Raw genomic sequence first — 15,500 nt, forward strand, 5'->3', positions numbered from 1 at the left:
CAGGTGTGACACTTGACATAAGGTTAACACAATGTTAAACAGTCTTGACTAATTCAGTAACAACATTGAGTGGGAGGGGGGACACACTCGACACAAAGCTTCCTTCTCAAATCTAAGCTTATGAATTGCAATTCAAGCTTACTGTGATTTTGAGGGAAGGTTGCGCTGTTTGCATTTCCTCAGCTCATTTGAACCGAGTAAGAGCAATGGCGTTGAGACAACTGAGGAGCATCCCCCTAGTAAAGCAGCCCATATTCCAGGTACTAGCTAATGCTGCTTCTGGTTTGAAAATAAATGAACTAAGCATGCTTTTATTTCCTTGCCAGAGAGCTGAGTAGAATTCGCAATCATGTCATGTAACAGCTATTTTACCTATTTTAAATTTTCCAGCAATTGGTTGTTTCTCACCCACCCTTACCCTCTCTTGGTTTGAGACAATTGTTCTGTATTCCAGGGTTGAACATTTCAGATCTTGGCTTTTACTCTCAACAGATTTTTCTGTGAAGGCTGTAATAGCACTGTTCACTCTTTCTTTGGGTCCATCTGCCACAAGTATTTTCTTGTCAAGGTATCTTCACTCATTTGGTTTGTACTTCCTTTGTGGTCCAATTCAAAACTGCTTACTTAGTCTTAAATGTTACACTGGTTTGAAGCATTTTACAGAAAATGTGCCCAAGTGTTGCTGATATTCAGTATTTGGTTTGTGTGAACTAAACGGAATCAACAGCAGAGTTAAAGGCTAAAGGCCTTCTGCTGCTGGAAGCAGATTGTCAGCAGAGTTTCAGTACCTTTATAAATGACATCTTAAGGCAATTTATGATTATTAACCAAAAACATAATTAATAATTTCACTAACAAGTCCAACCGAGCCATATCAGGTCTTGTTAATCTTCAGGCAGTAGAAGACTCAGGCATATAATTAACACATGTGGTTTCCAACAGGAAATTACTCATCTGCTTAACGTTGTTTTTTGTGAATATACTTGCCCATATTTTATCCTTTCTATCTGAATATTAAAACTTCTTGGCATAATGGTATATAACAGTAGAACTCTGGATAGTCTTTATATATTATAGGCAGATACATTAGAAATATATTAGTATTAGAATTATGCAATGATAGCAATGATAGGTTACTCAGAACTGTTTATAAAATTAGTTTGGTGTTTGTTTTTGTTGTGTTGTTTTGTATGTCGGGGTTGTTGTTGTTGGTTTTTTAAAATCACTTAGTTCTGAAGTTTCGTTTGGATACAGAGGGAAAGTATACCTCCCAACAAAAAACATTGGGATTTCAGTATCCTTGAGATTTTATTTTAAGAAAAAACAGGGAGATATGTGTGGATTCTCAACATGGCATTTCTATATGCAGGTTGTTTCCATGTAAAAAATTGTTCAAGCCTAAACTTGTTTTAGATAGTGACTGCTGCAGCGGAGTGACTGGGAAAACTTTATACTTGCAGCATCTTGAATGGTTGTTGTATGAGTGAAGGAGGTCAGAGCACCACCACTTGGAATCTGAAAGAGACAGTAAGCCCATTGCTGATCTTTCCCATTTGCTGGTTAGAGAAAACATTGTCTAGGTATCATTGACAAATGGAGTTAGTCTGTAAAATGTTGGGGGTTTTGTTGCTTTGGAAATGAGTCCAGTCTTATCAGAGGGAGGGGAGAGGCTTAATTTGGGGAGTTTCTAGATGTAAACATGCACACAGAGAAATACATACCAAAATACAGGGACTGGTCCTCTGAAATATTTACAAGATGGAAAAGTGCTTATAGTGTGTGCAGACTCTAACAAATTTAGAGTTTCCAAGGGTTTTGGCAGGCAGGATTAAATTTGAAATGTCTTGGCAACTTGAGTTAGTGTCCTTTTTTTTAAAAAAAAAAAAAAACAAAAAAAAACAAGCAATGCTTATTGAGTTGTCTCTAGTAGGGGAAAATTGTACTGTGTTTAAAAGGCATAATTACCAGCACAACTAGATAAAGAGTATTGGAAACTCAGTTTGGAGGTTTGCAGGAAAATGTTTTCAGGTTACTCTGGGTTACATAGATGTGCTATGCCATATTGCTGTGAAGCTGCCAAACAATACCTGGAATACAGTTAAAAGTCTGACCTTGGCATATGAGGCAATTATTTTTGCTCTTCTCAACAGCAAATAATAAATACTGTTTTCAGTTTTGGTCAATGTGGTTTACTTGTGGTATGGACTGAGAGAGCCCAGAAGTCCAAAATAAATCAGAACTTTTACACTTAAAGTTAGAGCAAGAGTTTCATGAAAGGGTTATTTGGATGAGAGAAGAAGATCAAATGGCTACAGAATGGAAAGGACTGCACTGTTCTTGATGTTTAACAGCAGGATAAGAATTAATTGCAGTATACTCTAATAAGGAAGAAAAACTTGCCCAATGTAAGAAAAATTAAATAGTGAAATGGACTTGATTATAACAATTTGGACCTTAAAGTTTGTATGAAATTTCTTCCCATCCCACTTCTTAAATAGATTGTATACTGTTATATATTGAAACATCATTGTTGAAGGAACCTTAGGTCATCTTGCTTCTCTTTATAAGCTTTAATTTACTGGGGAGGTTCCCCATCACTGAGTCACTTCTCTTACCTCCAGGATAATGGTAGTGGTTCCTAATAAGAAAAGTGGTGAGCTGATTTGTTTCTGCAGGGGGTGTCTTGATAAAGAATGTGCCTCCTTCTTTGTTAACAGGTGAAGATTGGAATGGTGATGAAATTTCTAGCAGGAAGCTTTCTTGGGATACTTTGCATGGGTTCTTTGTTTGAGCTTGTTTTCTGACTGGTGGCCAATGGTCAAATTTTAGTTTCCAGCTTTTGACTGCTGTACCATGGGATGTGCGTACTCTTGCAGTCTGAAAGCTGTACAGGAGCCGTTTTCAGTCTCTCAAAAATTTTATTTAGAATAAAGTTGTTTGAATAAAATATTAGTGTTCTCCTGATTCTCGATATGTTTCCAGTTTGGTACCTGGAAGTGCAACTTCTTACTGTGTGTGATTTTTCAGATTCCATAGTTTTATTTTCCAACTAATCTGAACTGTAAAATATTTGAGTAATGTTTAAGTGGCACAGAGGAACGTTAGTAGCTGTTGTTTGAAGTCCTGTATAGGACGAGCTGTATGCTCCACAGATAACATCAGCATTTTTTTGTGGAGGGCTTGTAATCTGAACAGACCAGAAAAATGTAGGTTAAAAAGCAAGCATCTCAGAGTAATCTCAGTGATGGTGACAAAACAAGCACGTGTGTGTGTGTAGTGTCTTTTTTCCTATGGTGTTTTACTTTTTTAACTGGGTAGTAAAATGGAGAGAAAGAATGTGATAGGAATGAGGTGTGGGCAGAAGAGGGTTAGAGGAGGGTGTGTTTGCTAGAACCGTAATGTAAAAGGGTGGAAATGAAAAGTCTGTAAACGGAGGGTGGCAAAAATCCAGGTGAAAATTAAAAAGGCTGTGTGCAGAAGTTGCAGTTCCTTCCACCAACTGAGTTTTCCGCCAAATGATACATTTTGAAAGTTTCCTTTTTTGTCTTGGAAGGCTTTGAATCTTTGTTTGGTTAAGACTTCACAAAATATGCATGTGCTCTACTAACAAGTTATATTACTGAGAATCATCAATTTTTGCTTCTAACATTGATATGGCACTAACAGACTTGAAATAGGAACAGTAGGGTAAAACATTTTAAAACGTAGGGATTTTTTTGTCTGTCCTGGCATATATTCTGCTTAAATTAATGAGAGTAAAGGCCCTTAATTCAGTGGAACATTAGGAAAGCATCATTTTAAGTACTTTATATTCTGATTTATACTCTGAAATTCTGCCTGTGTTGGTTCCCTTTGCTTAGGAGAAAAAAATTGGGGACTTCTGACGTTTTTTCCTCTGCTGGTGCTGCTGCTTACCATGGGATATGGAAGGGAGTCTAATTCCTTTGTTCTCATGGCTTTTCTCATCTTTTTCAGAAGTAAGAAACTTTTTAGCAAGAAAAAATTGAAAAGGAAACAGAAGACTAAATTAAAAGTAAAAACACGCAACAAGGTGAGTGGTAAAGTTTTGACTCAAAAATGAAATTAATTTCGATTGAGAGAAATACAAGGAAAAAATAGTGTAACTAACAGTTTATTTTTTAAGAAAAAGTAATAATAGACCAGTATGGTTTGTCTGTTTACTGTATTCTGCGTGACTATGATAACAATGTTAACCTTATTCAACTGTGTTTGCTACTAACATTCGGCATGAAAAAATATGAACCGCATTTTTGGTTCTCCAGTTTCTATACTGTAAATGTAGCTAAACATGTTGGTCTTATGGTTAAATTTTAAGAGATTAACATCTAGCCAACAGTTAGAGATTACTGCTGCAAAGAGTTCTGTCCATATTGGCTAAAGGAGGAAGGGAGCATTCAATGTCTAAGGATTCCAAAGTTATCTCTGAAAATGTATCCAAAATGGAACAGATGATACTTATCTATTTCTATTAATATTTTCTCACTATGTAACCCCTGCCCTCATCACTTTAAATGCATGAGAGCAGTACGGTGAACTTCATTAAAATGTTTACATGTTTACTTGTTGCAAAGAAGAAATCTAGGCAGAAGTAAGAGTATTGTAAAATGCTACTCTGCTGCATTCTTTCTGTATTAGTGAGCTATTATTTCTCTGTTTAAACTAGAGTCTTGGAGAGATTTTCATGAAGGCTCACTGCAAGCACGGAGGCTTCTTCCCATGTTCCCTTTGTAGTCAGTAAGGAGAAAGTAGCTCGTTTCTGGAATGGCTCTGAAGGACAGAACCACTGAAATATATCCAGTGAAAAGACTTTATAGTCATTTGAATGTCCTTATAATAAAAATGCACTGTAGATCAAATTGGCCATCTTATCTCTGTTTGCCAAAGCTCATGTAGTTACTCTATCTCAAGACAGATGACTTTGGGAGGGCAAAGCAAGCCCCATATCACTTCACTTGGTGTTGCCTTCTTGGATACTTACCAGATTGTTCTGCTTATCTCAAGTAGTGCAGTTCCTGACTATGGTATAGAAGGGGCTTATCTTCGCTTCTGTTCTCATTACAGTGAAATATTTCTGGTCCAAACTGAATTTTTCAGTTGCTATGATATTTTTTTACCCCTATTCCCTTCATGATTTTATCAGAGCCACTGTCAACACAGAAATTGGAAGAAATTTTGCAGAATGTAGTTAGTCTTTCTGTGTTCTGTCTGGCAACATAAACTCGTGCTTTTAAAATAAGATAACTCTTCTGCTTTGATCATTGCTACTATATAAGAACCACCTTATCTTTCCAGATAGTGGTGCCCTAGTTGAACTGCCAGGTAGGAAGCTAAATCCAGACCTGCTGTTCTTCACAGGGTCGACAGTCAAATGTGCTGCTTTGGATTTAGTTGCTTTGGATAAATGGATTGGCAGGATCCCTTCTGAATGGCCAAAGGCAACATGAGCATATTAAAGACTGGTTCTTGTCAGTAGTTGTAGATTTGTCACTAACTGATCATCTCTGCACCTCATGCCTATGGAGGCTTGTTTTCAAGATTTTTCTTGAATTTAAAATAAGTTCTACTTGAAGCATTAAATGGCGTTTATCTGCCTTTGAAAGGCATAATGGGTTTTTGCCTGTCTTTTACTGATGCCTCTATCCTAGACAGTCTTTGAGGCAGACCAGGGCTGGCTAGCTGATCATTGGTGTTTGGTGCAAATGTAGCTGAAAAAGGAAAGATAAAATCAGCTTCATATCTTTAGGTTATCAAACTTTATTTACTGACAAAGTGAAGTGGGTTTTTTTTGTTATTGTTGCAGTGTTACCTTTTTTGGTTGTGTGTTGTGTGTTGTTTGTTTTTTTTTTTCCTGCCATATGCTTTTCAATGCATCCCTGTGCTTAGTAGTGCAGAATAAACACAATGGTCATCTTTGCACTGGAGTGTCTGAAAACAAGGTGTGTATATTGTCAGGAAAATGTGAGTTTCCATTTGACGCTTTATAATGGGGCAGATTGAAAAGCCCATCACTACTGGACATTCTGGGCTTATGTCCATCAGTTTATTTTTTAAGAACCAGGGTCTTTTAGTCTGAACAGAGATGGGAGCTTTCTCTTAATATGCTTGGTAGAGGCAGGGAGGGCCTTAAATTAAGAATAAACTGACCAAATCTAAAAATTTGTTGTTGATATGCTGCACTTTCTTAAAATGATAATTGAGTAATTGAAGGGGAGAGAACATTTTAAAAAAACCATTGTTGAGCAGCTGGAGGAAAAATATTTCTACCATTTAAGGATTAAATGTTATAACATTTTAAGTATAAAACATTAATTGGTGTTTAGTGCAGCCCAGTAGTTTGAGCCTTATTCTGTTTCTAAGCTGGGGTCATGTTATGGTCACTTGGATTTAGACTGCTGTAAACTTTTGGTTGTGTGGTTTAGTATCATTATATGAGGTATAGATATTTTCTATGTGGGGGCAGCGTGTTTTGGATTTAGAAATTAATTGCCAAATAGAACGACTTTTACATAGAAACCAAACATGTAATTATTAGACATGGTTCTAGCACCTTGGATTCCTGCCCCACCCCCTCCCTTTTATTTTTGACAACAATTATCACTAGAGAATTGTAGACAGTTTAACTTAACCCTATGAATATTGCTGCTTCCCTCCCCCCTTTTCACCTCCTGGAGTTTTCCCACTTTACTGTTAAATCACAAGAGTGTTGCTTGGGGCACTTAGCTGAGAGACTGGGTGGAAAACCATCATTTCACCATCTTCTGTTCTCATAGTGTTATTTGAAGAATACTGAAAAATTTGAGTCTGCCAGAGAATGTACTTCCAGTGATCGGCATCCACCTGTTGAGTTTATGCAGAAGCTTTAAACTATTGCTTTTTTAGCTTTATACAAATGGAAGGAAAAAAGCTTTGGGAAAGGTCAGTTCATGTAGTAGACAAATTTATTGTAAGCTATTGATTAGATGTATAAGGTGAATCAGCTGGAATAAATGTTTGTTTCATCAAAAACTTGCATAGCTTCTCAAATAATTTGTCAGTGTTTTCAATGGCTTTTGTATTATTTGGTGTTTCAACCTCAAGAGGTCATCCCGTCCTAAGAGGTATTTGAACTCTTCAAAGAAGACTTTGGTAAGGTTCTGTGCTCCGTGTTACACGCAGGTTAGATCAGATGGTTATTACAGCATTACCTATCTTTAACAACAGATTAACTTCCCTAAATTATAGTCTAGTTCCATCACATCTGAGAACAAACCATTACTGCAGTCATCTGGTTCAAGAGGAAGGAGGTAAATTGGTCAGAAAATTAGCTATGTATGGATTTAAATTTTTGGGAAAACAGATGGAAAAAAGTTTAAGTGTGAGACAACTATAAAGGAGACCAGAGGGTTTTTGTTTTTTCCACTTTTTCCCTTGTGTGTACTGGAACATCACAAAAGGCTGACTGATAAGAGCACTTGTGAGTCTGGTTGCTCTATTTTATGAACTAAACCTCTGCCATTTAACCTCTCATATGTAATGCCTCCTTCCATAAAGCAGGGACAAGGGCAAGTCATGCATCAGGGTATGGGCGTCTGCACTTCGTTCTTTCTCATAAGATAGCATCTTATCTTAGGAAAAAAAACAACACACAAGAAATAAAATTTTAGCTTATATTAAAACTATGTTCATGATTCTTACATTGGTGTTGTAATTTCTCAGACTTGCATTTAGATTTCATTACTCTGTAGTTCAGAATTGAATTGTTCTTCTTTTGTAAGGGATTTAATTAGGTTTATTGCCTTTACAGGTTCTCTGGGTTTTTTCTTGAAATAATGAATCCCATAGCACAAGAGCAGTCTGATTGCCTTATTAATAATCCTAAATCCGTGCAAAATTAATAAGTTGCTTCACTGAGTTCTTAGAAGTTGATTAACATTTTGGCTTAAGGTTTCACTGTTTTCCTTGGCAGTGTAGAAGTATTTTGTGTCAACATGAAATGCAGTATCATTAAGAGAATTATTGTGTCTTAAAATAGACTTTATTAGTTTGATATAAGAGTTACTAAGTGGTGTTTTGTAGGCACAGTTAGTGGCTAGATTTTCATAGGGATCTGGTTGACCTCAAAATCCATGAGCCAGTAACAAGATTGTGCTGGTGGTAGCATGAGCCTCAAACTACTGGAAGTTTGTTTGGCTGTGTAGAAGAGTGACCCAGTGCCATGGCTCTCATTAGTTGCAGGAAAGGAAACTTCCAGTTGCTGATGGAATGAACTTAAATCCCAGTTTCTGAACTTGATCAGTGCATCTGACCTCAGTGAAGTTAGGAATCTGTTGTAATCGAGAAAGGTAAAAACTTGCCTCATATGGAAAAAGCTTCTGATACCTGTTTTGAATACTTTCCACTACCACAGTTGAAGAAAAGAAAAAAGGAGAGGAAAAAAAAATCTGCTTACTGAATGAGCCATTTGCATTAGAGGGGCAGAAAGTTTTCCCGGTCCTTTCCCAGGTCCCTCTTTATTCAGCTCCATCTCTGCCTTTTGTAAAAGAAATTTGAGAAATGATGTTTATACAACCTGGTCATATACCTCCCCTTTTGAACTAGATGTTTGCTTTGAAAACCTGTAAACTATAAATATTATAGTTAAAGCCTTTCAGAGACTTGAGCAAATTGATCATGGATAAATTGTCTGTGGTTTTTACCTTGAAGTTTGTAGTGGGAGAGAGAGAACAATGTGATGATCAGATGTTCCTTTCCTACTTTCCTACTCTCCAACCAGAAATGTCATTCAGCACATTTCTTTTGCCTTGAGACATGCTGAGTATTTGTATGTTTATACATTTAATGTTAATTCAATTGGGGTTTTTTTTCCCTCAACAGAAAGACAGTAAACAGTGAAAGTCATAATTATCCTTAAGTTTTAACCTATTTTTACAACCCAACAACTTATTAGTCATAAATAGATTCATTTAGTAGTCATAAGGCCAGTTGTTTTAAACTGACAAAACCAGGTAGTGAATTTCAAAATTTTTCTCAAGGGACATTATTTGGATTGCTACTATATTTGTAAAGTGTTTGACAGAACGGAGTATAAGATACTTTTATTTTCAAAGAATTTACAATTCTCAGAGACAAGATATTGTGAAGGGAATGTGAAGGTATGAACTAAGAAATTTAAACAGTGGGTTAACATCACAGCTAGGAATTAAACACTAGTTCTGAGTTGTATTATAGATTCTAGTGCTATACTGTTCGGATAGAGCAGAGATTCTGGAGAATGTTGTGCTGTACTGGAGTCTGGTTAGGAGATTATTGTATATAACTCTAGTTTGTGCACTGTTGTAGAGGATAGACACTAAACACAAAATGGTTAAAGTACTTACTGTTTAAAAGCTAAAGGATTAGGTTAGGGACTTCTTAGTAGTTGTAAATTATTGAGAATGAGGAAGGAGTTTATTTCTGAAAATTAGTCAGCTTATTATTTATAGTCAAGAAAGCATACATTTATATTTTACTTAGCACTGTAATGTCTAAAATTATCTGTGCTGATTGAACAATTTGTCCAACCTCTTTCAAAAGAGGCTACATGAGCTACAGAACTTAGAATATTCTGGAACAAAGACTAAGCTGAACTGCTGACAAGAGAGAACTGGAATGGAAGCTCTTCACAGAAGTTATAGTTACAATACATGATTCTAATAACTGAACTTCAGATAGCGATATTTCAGACGATCCAGATATTTTTCTCCTCCTGCAACTGTCAGTAAACTAGGAAATGCATAGTAAACTTACTAAATTTTTAAATGTGTGTGGTTCAACTGAGTTTGCTTTAAATCTGGAAACTGATATTGTGTGTTTGCCTTAACAGCAGCTGCAAAACTCTTGGGGTATGTGTGTGGGTATTTGACATACAGATGAGTCACATGTTATAACCGTTTAGTTTTCTGGTGCCAAATACATTTTGAAGTATGTAGTAGTTCATTATCACTGGTATGAGTCCAAATCTATCTTGATGCAATTTGATACTGGAGTAACATATGAGGTTGTATCTTGAGTTCTTGCACTGGGTAACATTGTGGGTTTTTAGCAGCAGCTCTGTTCTTTTCAAGATACTCGTGTTGAACAAGAACTAAACTTATGTTGTCTTTCAATCCCTAATGGCAGAAGTTCTGTTGTGCTTAAAAAAAAAAAAAAAAAAGGAAAAAGAACCAAACTTTCAGTATGTGTGTAGGGAACCTTTTCAAAAATTTTTTTTTTTCATTATCTATATTTTTGTGCCTATTGCTAACACTGATATGGGTTAGAAAAATTAACACACTTTCTGTGATGGATAAAATAGGCTACAGAGTAAACCATTGCTTCTCAATGTTTTAGCTTGCAATAATTTTGTAGTAATAATGGAAAGGAAGATAGGCAAATATGTACCAGTACAGTTAGAATGATACTATAGTTAAAATTAAAAGGAGATGTGTAAATTATTAAATATTTTGAAATTACTTTGAATTTTTTAAGTTTTGTAACGTATGGTGTTAAATAGTCTAACTTAGAAGCCCATGTTATTTCTGGTAATAATAATAAGGTAAGTGCAGCTAAAAATGTGTTGTGAACCATTGCTGTATTTTGATATACAAAGTTGTGGCTAACATATCGTAGAAAAATAGATCACCCCATTAAAACGTTATCCAGTTCACTGTTTCTCAAATGAGTTTTCCCCTCTTTTCTGCTAGTTTAAAGTCCTCTTTCCCATCACTGCTCTCACACTTATATGAGTATTTTCACTCTGATCTGTTCCAAAACACTGTAATATAGTTCATTCCTGCCAAATGAACATGGTCATTCACAATATCTGTCTCTCTTAAATAAAATGAAAAAAAAGAAAGACCAAAAACATCCACCATCACCACCCCCCAGGAATATAAAATGCAAACCAAAATAACTTTGTGAAGTTGTTCATGTCCCTGACTCAGTCTAGTCTGCAAATTTTGCCTTGCATGTTCAAGCAAATTTGTCCTCTGCTCTTCACCTACCTGGGCCTTCTCTGCTTATGTAGCCCCTGTGCCCTCTGTCTATACTGAGGTATTATAGGGAATTGTATAACCCTGCCTGGGTTGTGGTGTTCTGTTTTGTGTGTTGGGTTTTTTTGTTGTTTGTTTGGTTTTTGGTTGGTGGGGTGGGGTTTTTTTTGTTTATTTGTGTTTGGGGGTTGTTTGTTTGTTTGTTTTAAACTCTGCCATTCTTCCTGTCCCATCTTACTGTTGCAGAAAAGGAAGAGAGTATGGGGCAGAATTTAAAAGATTTTTTTTTTTTTCCAAAAATGTGGGTTTTTTTCTTAATATTTTTCCGATTCTAATAACAGCCTCCCGCAGGTTCTTCTGTGTCACAGCAGTGGCTGACACTAATATACCAGTAGTAGATGTCAAGGAAAGGGTGGGGCAGGGTAGTGGTAGGGTAAGGACTCGGGTAGTGCTTGCTTCTCAGAACAACTCCCAACTCTGACATTGTGGCTCAGGGCTTCTGAAAACAGGATGGTGTCCTGTTGTTTCATAGGTCTTGATAGAAAGTGCGAGGGTTTTTTTGTGTGGGATGTGTGTGGGGGGGGGGTTGTGTGTGTTTTTTTTTTTATTCAGTAGTTTCTTCATTAGGTTTTTATTATCCACAAAATTATTATCCACAGCATCTTGCTGGGAGAGTTTTTGAACTTGCCATCTGTTTTCATTTAATGAAAAAAACAACTAATGGTATTTTTAATTTCTAATATGCATTTAGCAAACAGCTTAAATTTTTATTATTTACCAATAGATTTAAATTAATAACTAGAATAATTAACTGTGCATTTAAAAATTCAATAATAATAATTTTAAAAAAACCCACAATTGACCCCTGTTAAGAAGAGAAATCCTGAATTCTGCCAGTCTTCTGACTGTGGCACGGGTTTGTACCATTCTGTAGCTTGAGCTGCTTTCATTTTCCATGCCAGTGTCCTCATCAAGTTGTGAGAGGTAGAGACTAAAGACAGATGGAATATATTGAAATTTCTTCCTCTTCTTCCTTTCTTCACTGCCTGAAATATAATCAGTACTTCAACAAGAAAGTTCAGTCTCCAATTGGAGAATCATTTGGTTGGCCAAAATTATTGAGACTGTTGAAATGACTTGTATTTAACAAAGCTTGAAACTTCTGATAACCTTAAAACTAATCTTGTTTTTCAGACTGAAAACCTAGAGAGTACAATAACCATACCAGATATCAGATTACATAGCAACCCTTCAGCTTTTAATGTTTACTGCAATGTCCGCCACTGTGTGTTGGAGTGGCAGAAAAAGGAAGCATCTGTATCTTTGGCTTCAAGGAACAGTGTACAGAGTGGGGATTCGGACAGTGATGAAGAAGAGGAATCCAAAGAGCCACCTGTTAAACTTCCAAAGGCAAGTAACTGGATACTGTTTAATATGTTTCACATACGTGATCTGAAGTTGGTTTGTTCTTTCTGGGGAATAAAGAACAGCATTTTAAGCCGGTTGCTCAGAAAATAGCTACAGTTTTATCTGTAGTTCATCTAGTCCAGAATCGTTTGATTTGATGAATTAGGAAGATCTATGTACCTGCTGTACATAGATTTAAAATTGTACCAATCAAATGTCAAGTAAACATTCAGCTTGCGCTCCTTTATGAGTACTGGTACTTGAAAATAACCTATAGCCTCTTAATTATTTTAATTTGCTGATTCACTTGTTTTGTACTATGTAACTGCTGTGCATTCGGTTTTGTTCATTGCTAGCTTATTAATGGTACGAATTTTCCTTTCTTTCGTTATTGTTTTCAGTCTAAAAAGCATATTCAGAGTAGCTTATTTATATGTGGTCTAAAAACAGTACAAATACTGAATTTAAAATGTTGTTGCAGCAGTGATTATGTAGAATGTTCTAGTTGCTTAGAAAATTAGAATTTTACAGATGGTTGCATTTAGGTAGTATTATCACTCTGAAAATAACAGCGGAGAATTGCAGAGGAACATAACCAAGTCCGGTAACTTGGTAACTGAAATTTCATGGTTGATAGTTGCAAAATAAAGTGCAGTCAGCAGAAATAAAGTTAGCATAGTTCATGAACTGCATCTGACTCCTTGTGGATTATATTAAATGAATCAGCAAGTGCCTGTTAGGTGCTTAATTTGAAATTTTATGTAAAAGGCACTGTAGCTATTACTATTTACAAAGAATAGAATGACACTTTAAAGAGATTTTGAAATTAAAAGAGGCTCAGAAACGGATGAGATTTACTAGTGTTATGGACAGAACAGTTGCATGTAGAAACTAAAACATTGATATTGTTAAAGCTGTTGGAGAGATTATCAAAAAGAGACTTGGAAAATGGTGCAGTTTAAAAAGACGGGTGGCTTAGAAAAAATCGTATGGAAACCCTAGATAGGAAACTTTACTTTTCCTTTCTCAAAGTAGGAAATGGGTGAGCTATTCTGTTAAATTTAATACAGCAAATATAAAATTTATGAAAATCAGTATGTTTTCAAACTATTCATTTTTAGCAAACAATCTAGAAAATATCAGAGAGTTCAGGATTTTTTTTTTTTTTTACTGATTCAACAATGGCTTAGATGCTTGGTGCAACCTCAATATTTTTAATAACTATCTAGCTAATATTGGATTTCTTAAGTCCCTCTAAGATAAGAAACCTTTTATTATTAATTTTACTTGCATCCATACATTGAAAAAGGCATCCATTTGGAGCTGTCTCACAGGTAGTAAAAACTTTAGCAGCTAACTATGTAAATGTCTTTATGTCCTGAATATCTGTGTCTGTCTCGTGCTTTGTGTGTATTATGGTCTGGTTCATATGTATCATGAGCTATATCGGGTTGGGCCTAGTTTGTTAAATATAAAGTTATTGAAGTTTCTAAGGCTTACAATATTTACTAGACCAGTTTCTGAAAGTAATCATTAGCTTATTAAAAAAAAATACTGATGCCTTTTCAGTTTGGTGAGGTGACAGTCAGATCCAGAAAAAGTCGTAACCAGGATTTGTGCTTTTCCAGATTCTCCACAGTTATACTGGTGAAGTTAGTCCTTGGTATGTTTCTTCTTGTTTGTGAAAATTGTTCATTTGATTGAGAATAAGTTAAAAACATTCTAATTTTTATGCAATTTAGATGTTGTATTGAAGTATTCTTTTTCAAAAAACTTAAAGAAGTCAGGTTTGTTAGAGCTTTTGTTTAGAACACATTTCAGAAATCTAAGTCCTGTGCAATTTCTATATTAAGATTGAGAACAATTGTTTTTAACAATTGGTAAAAGAGACACAGAGACAGAACTTCCTTATCTTCAGATATTAGCACAATGAAGTTTGTATTTTGGTCGCATTTAGACAGTTTAGTAACTTGCTGTGAGACAGAGGCTGAGGCTACAGCAGGGCTTGTATCGGCAAAGAGACCCTTCAGAAAGCAGCTACAACAAGCTTGAGATGTCTTGAAAAGAACTGTTTGCTTATTTTGTTCTTCAGTGCACAGTTTGGAGCAGCTGTGAGACAGAGAGAGAGATACACGCTTTTGTATTGACAGCCGGCTGAACATGAGCCAGCGGTGTGCCCAGGTGGCCAAAAAGGCCAACAGCATCCTGGCTTGGATCAGAAATAGTGTGGCCAGCAGGTCCAGGAAAGTGATTGTTCCACTGTACTCAGCACTGGTGAGGCTGCACCTCGAATCCTGTGTTCAGCTTTGGGCCCCTCACTACAGGAAAGACCCTGAGGTGCTGGAGAGAGTTCAGAGAAGGGCAATGAAGCTGGTGAGGGGTCTGGAGCACAAGCCTGATGAGGAGCAGCTGAGGGAACTGTTTAGCCTGGAGAAAAGGAGGCTGAGGGGAGACCTTATCCCCCTCTACAACTACCTGAAAGGAGGTTGTAGCATGGAGGATGTTGGTCTCTTCTGCCAAGTAACAAGCAATAGGACAAGAGGAAATGGTTTAGATTGGATATTAGGAAAAATTTCTTCACGGGAAAGGGTTGTCAGGCATTGGAACAGGCTGCCCGGGGAAGCGGTGGAGTCACCATCCCTGGAGGTGTTTGAAAGGCGTTTAGATGCAGTTCTTATGGACATGGTTTAGTGGTGGACTTGGCAGTGCTAGGTTAACAGTTGGACTTGATGATCTTAAAGGTCTATTCCAACCAAAATTATTCTATGATTCTATATATACGTGTATATATAATATATGTACATATATATTAAGGCTTACATGTATATATTTCTTGTGTGATCTGCTCTAGGTGAACCTACTTTAGCAGGTGGGTTGGACTAAATGTTCCCCAGAGGTCACTTCCAACCCCAACCATTCTGTGGTTTTATGAAGGTGAAGAGACCTGTTTTAAGAAGCCTACCCAGTCTGCTGATCTCGGATACTAAAAAAAAAACCCCAAACTAAAACCTGTGCAGAAAAATCCCAGCAGAGCTATCCATTGTTGATTCCTGCTGTAGCAGAAGTTCAGCAAATTATTTTCTC

At 36.4% G+C, this 15,500-nt stretch overlaps 1 protein-coding gene across 15 annotated transcripts in view; it reads left to right on the forward strand.

Annotated features, from left to right (window-relative positions):
- Window positions 1–15,500, forward strand: part of MYCBP2 (MYC binding protein 2) — a 196,207-nt gene that overhangs the window by 22,885 nt on the left and 157,822 nt on the right. For all 15 annotated transcript variants that reach the window (XM_065653542.1, XM_065653560.1, XM_065653596.1 and 12 more), the window contains exons 2-3: window positions 3,976–4,051; window positions 12,204–12,419. In XM_065653542.1, the coding sequence (XP_065509614.1) occupies window positions 3,976–4,051; window positions 12,204–12,419 (292 nt within the window). The remainder of the gene's footprint in view (window positions 1–3,975; window positions 4,052–12,203; window positions 12,420–15,500) is intronic.

The sequence above is a fragment of the Caloenas nicobarica genome, chromosome 1 (genome assembly GCF_036013445.1).
Source record: "Caloenas nicobarica isolate bCalNic1 chromosome 1, bCalNic1.hap1, whole genome shotgun sequence".
NCBI classification, from domain to species: domain Eukaryota; kingdom Metazoa; phylum Chordata; class Aves; order Columbiformes; family Columbidae; genus Caloenas; species Caloenas nicobarica.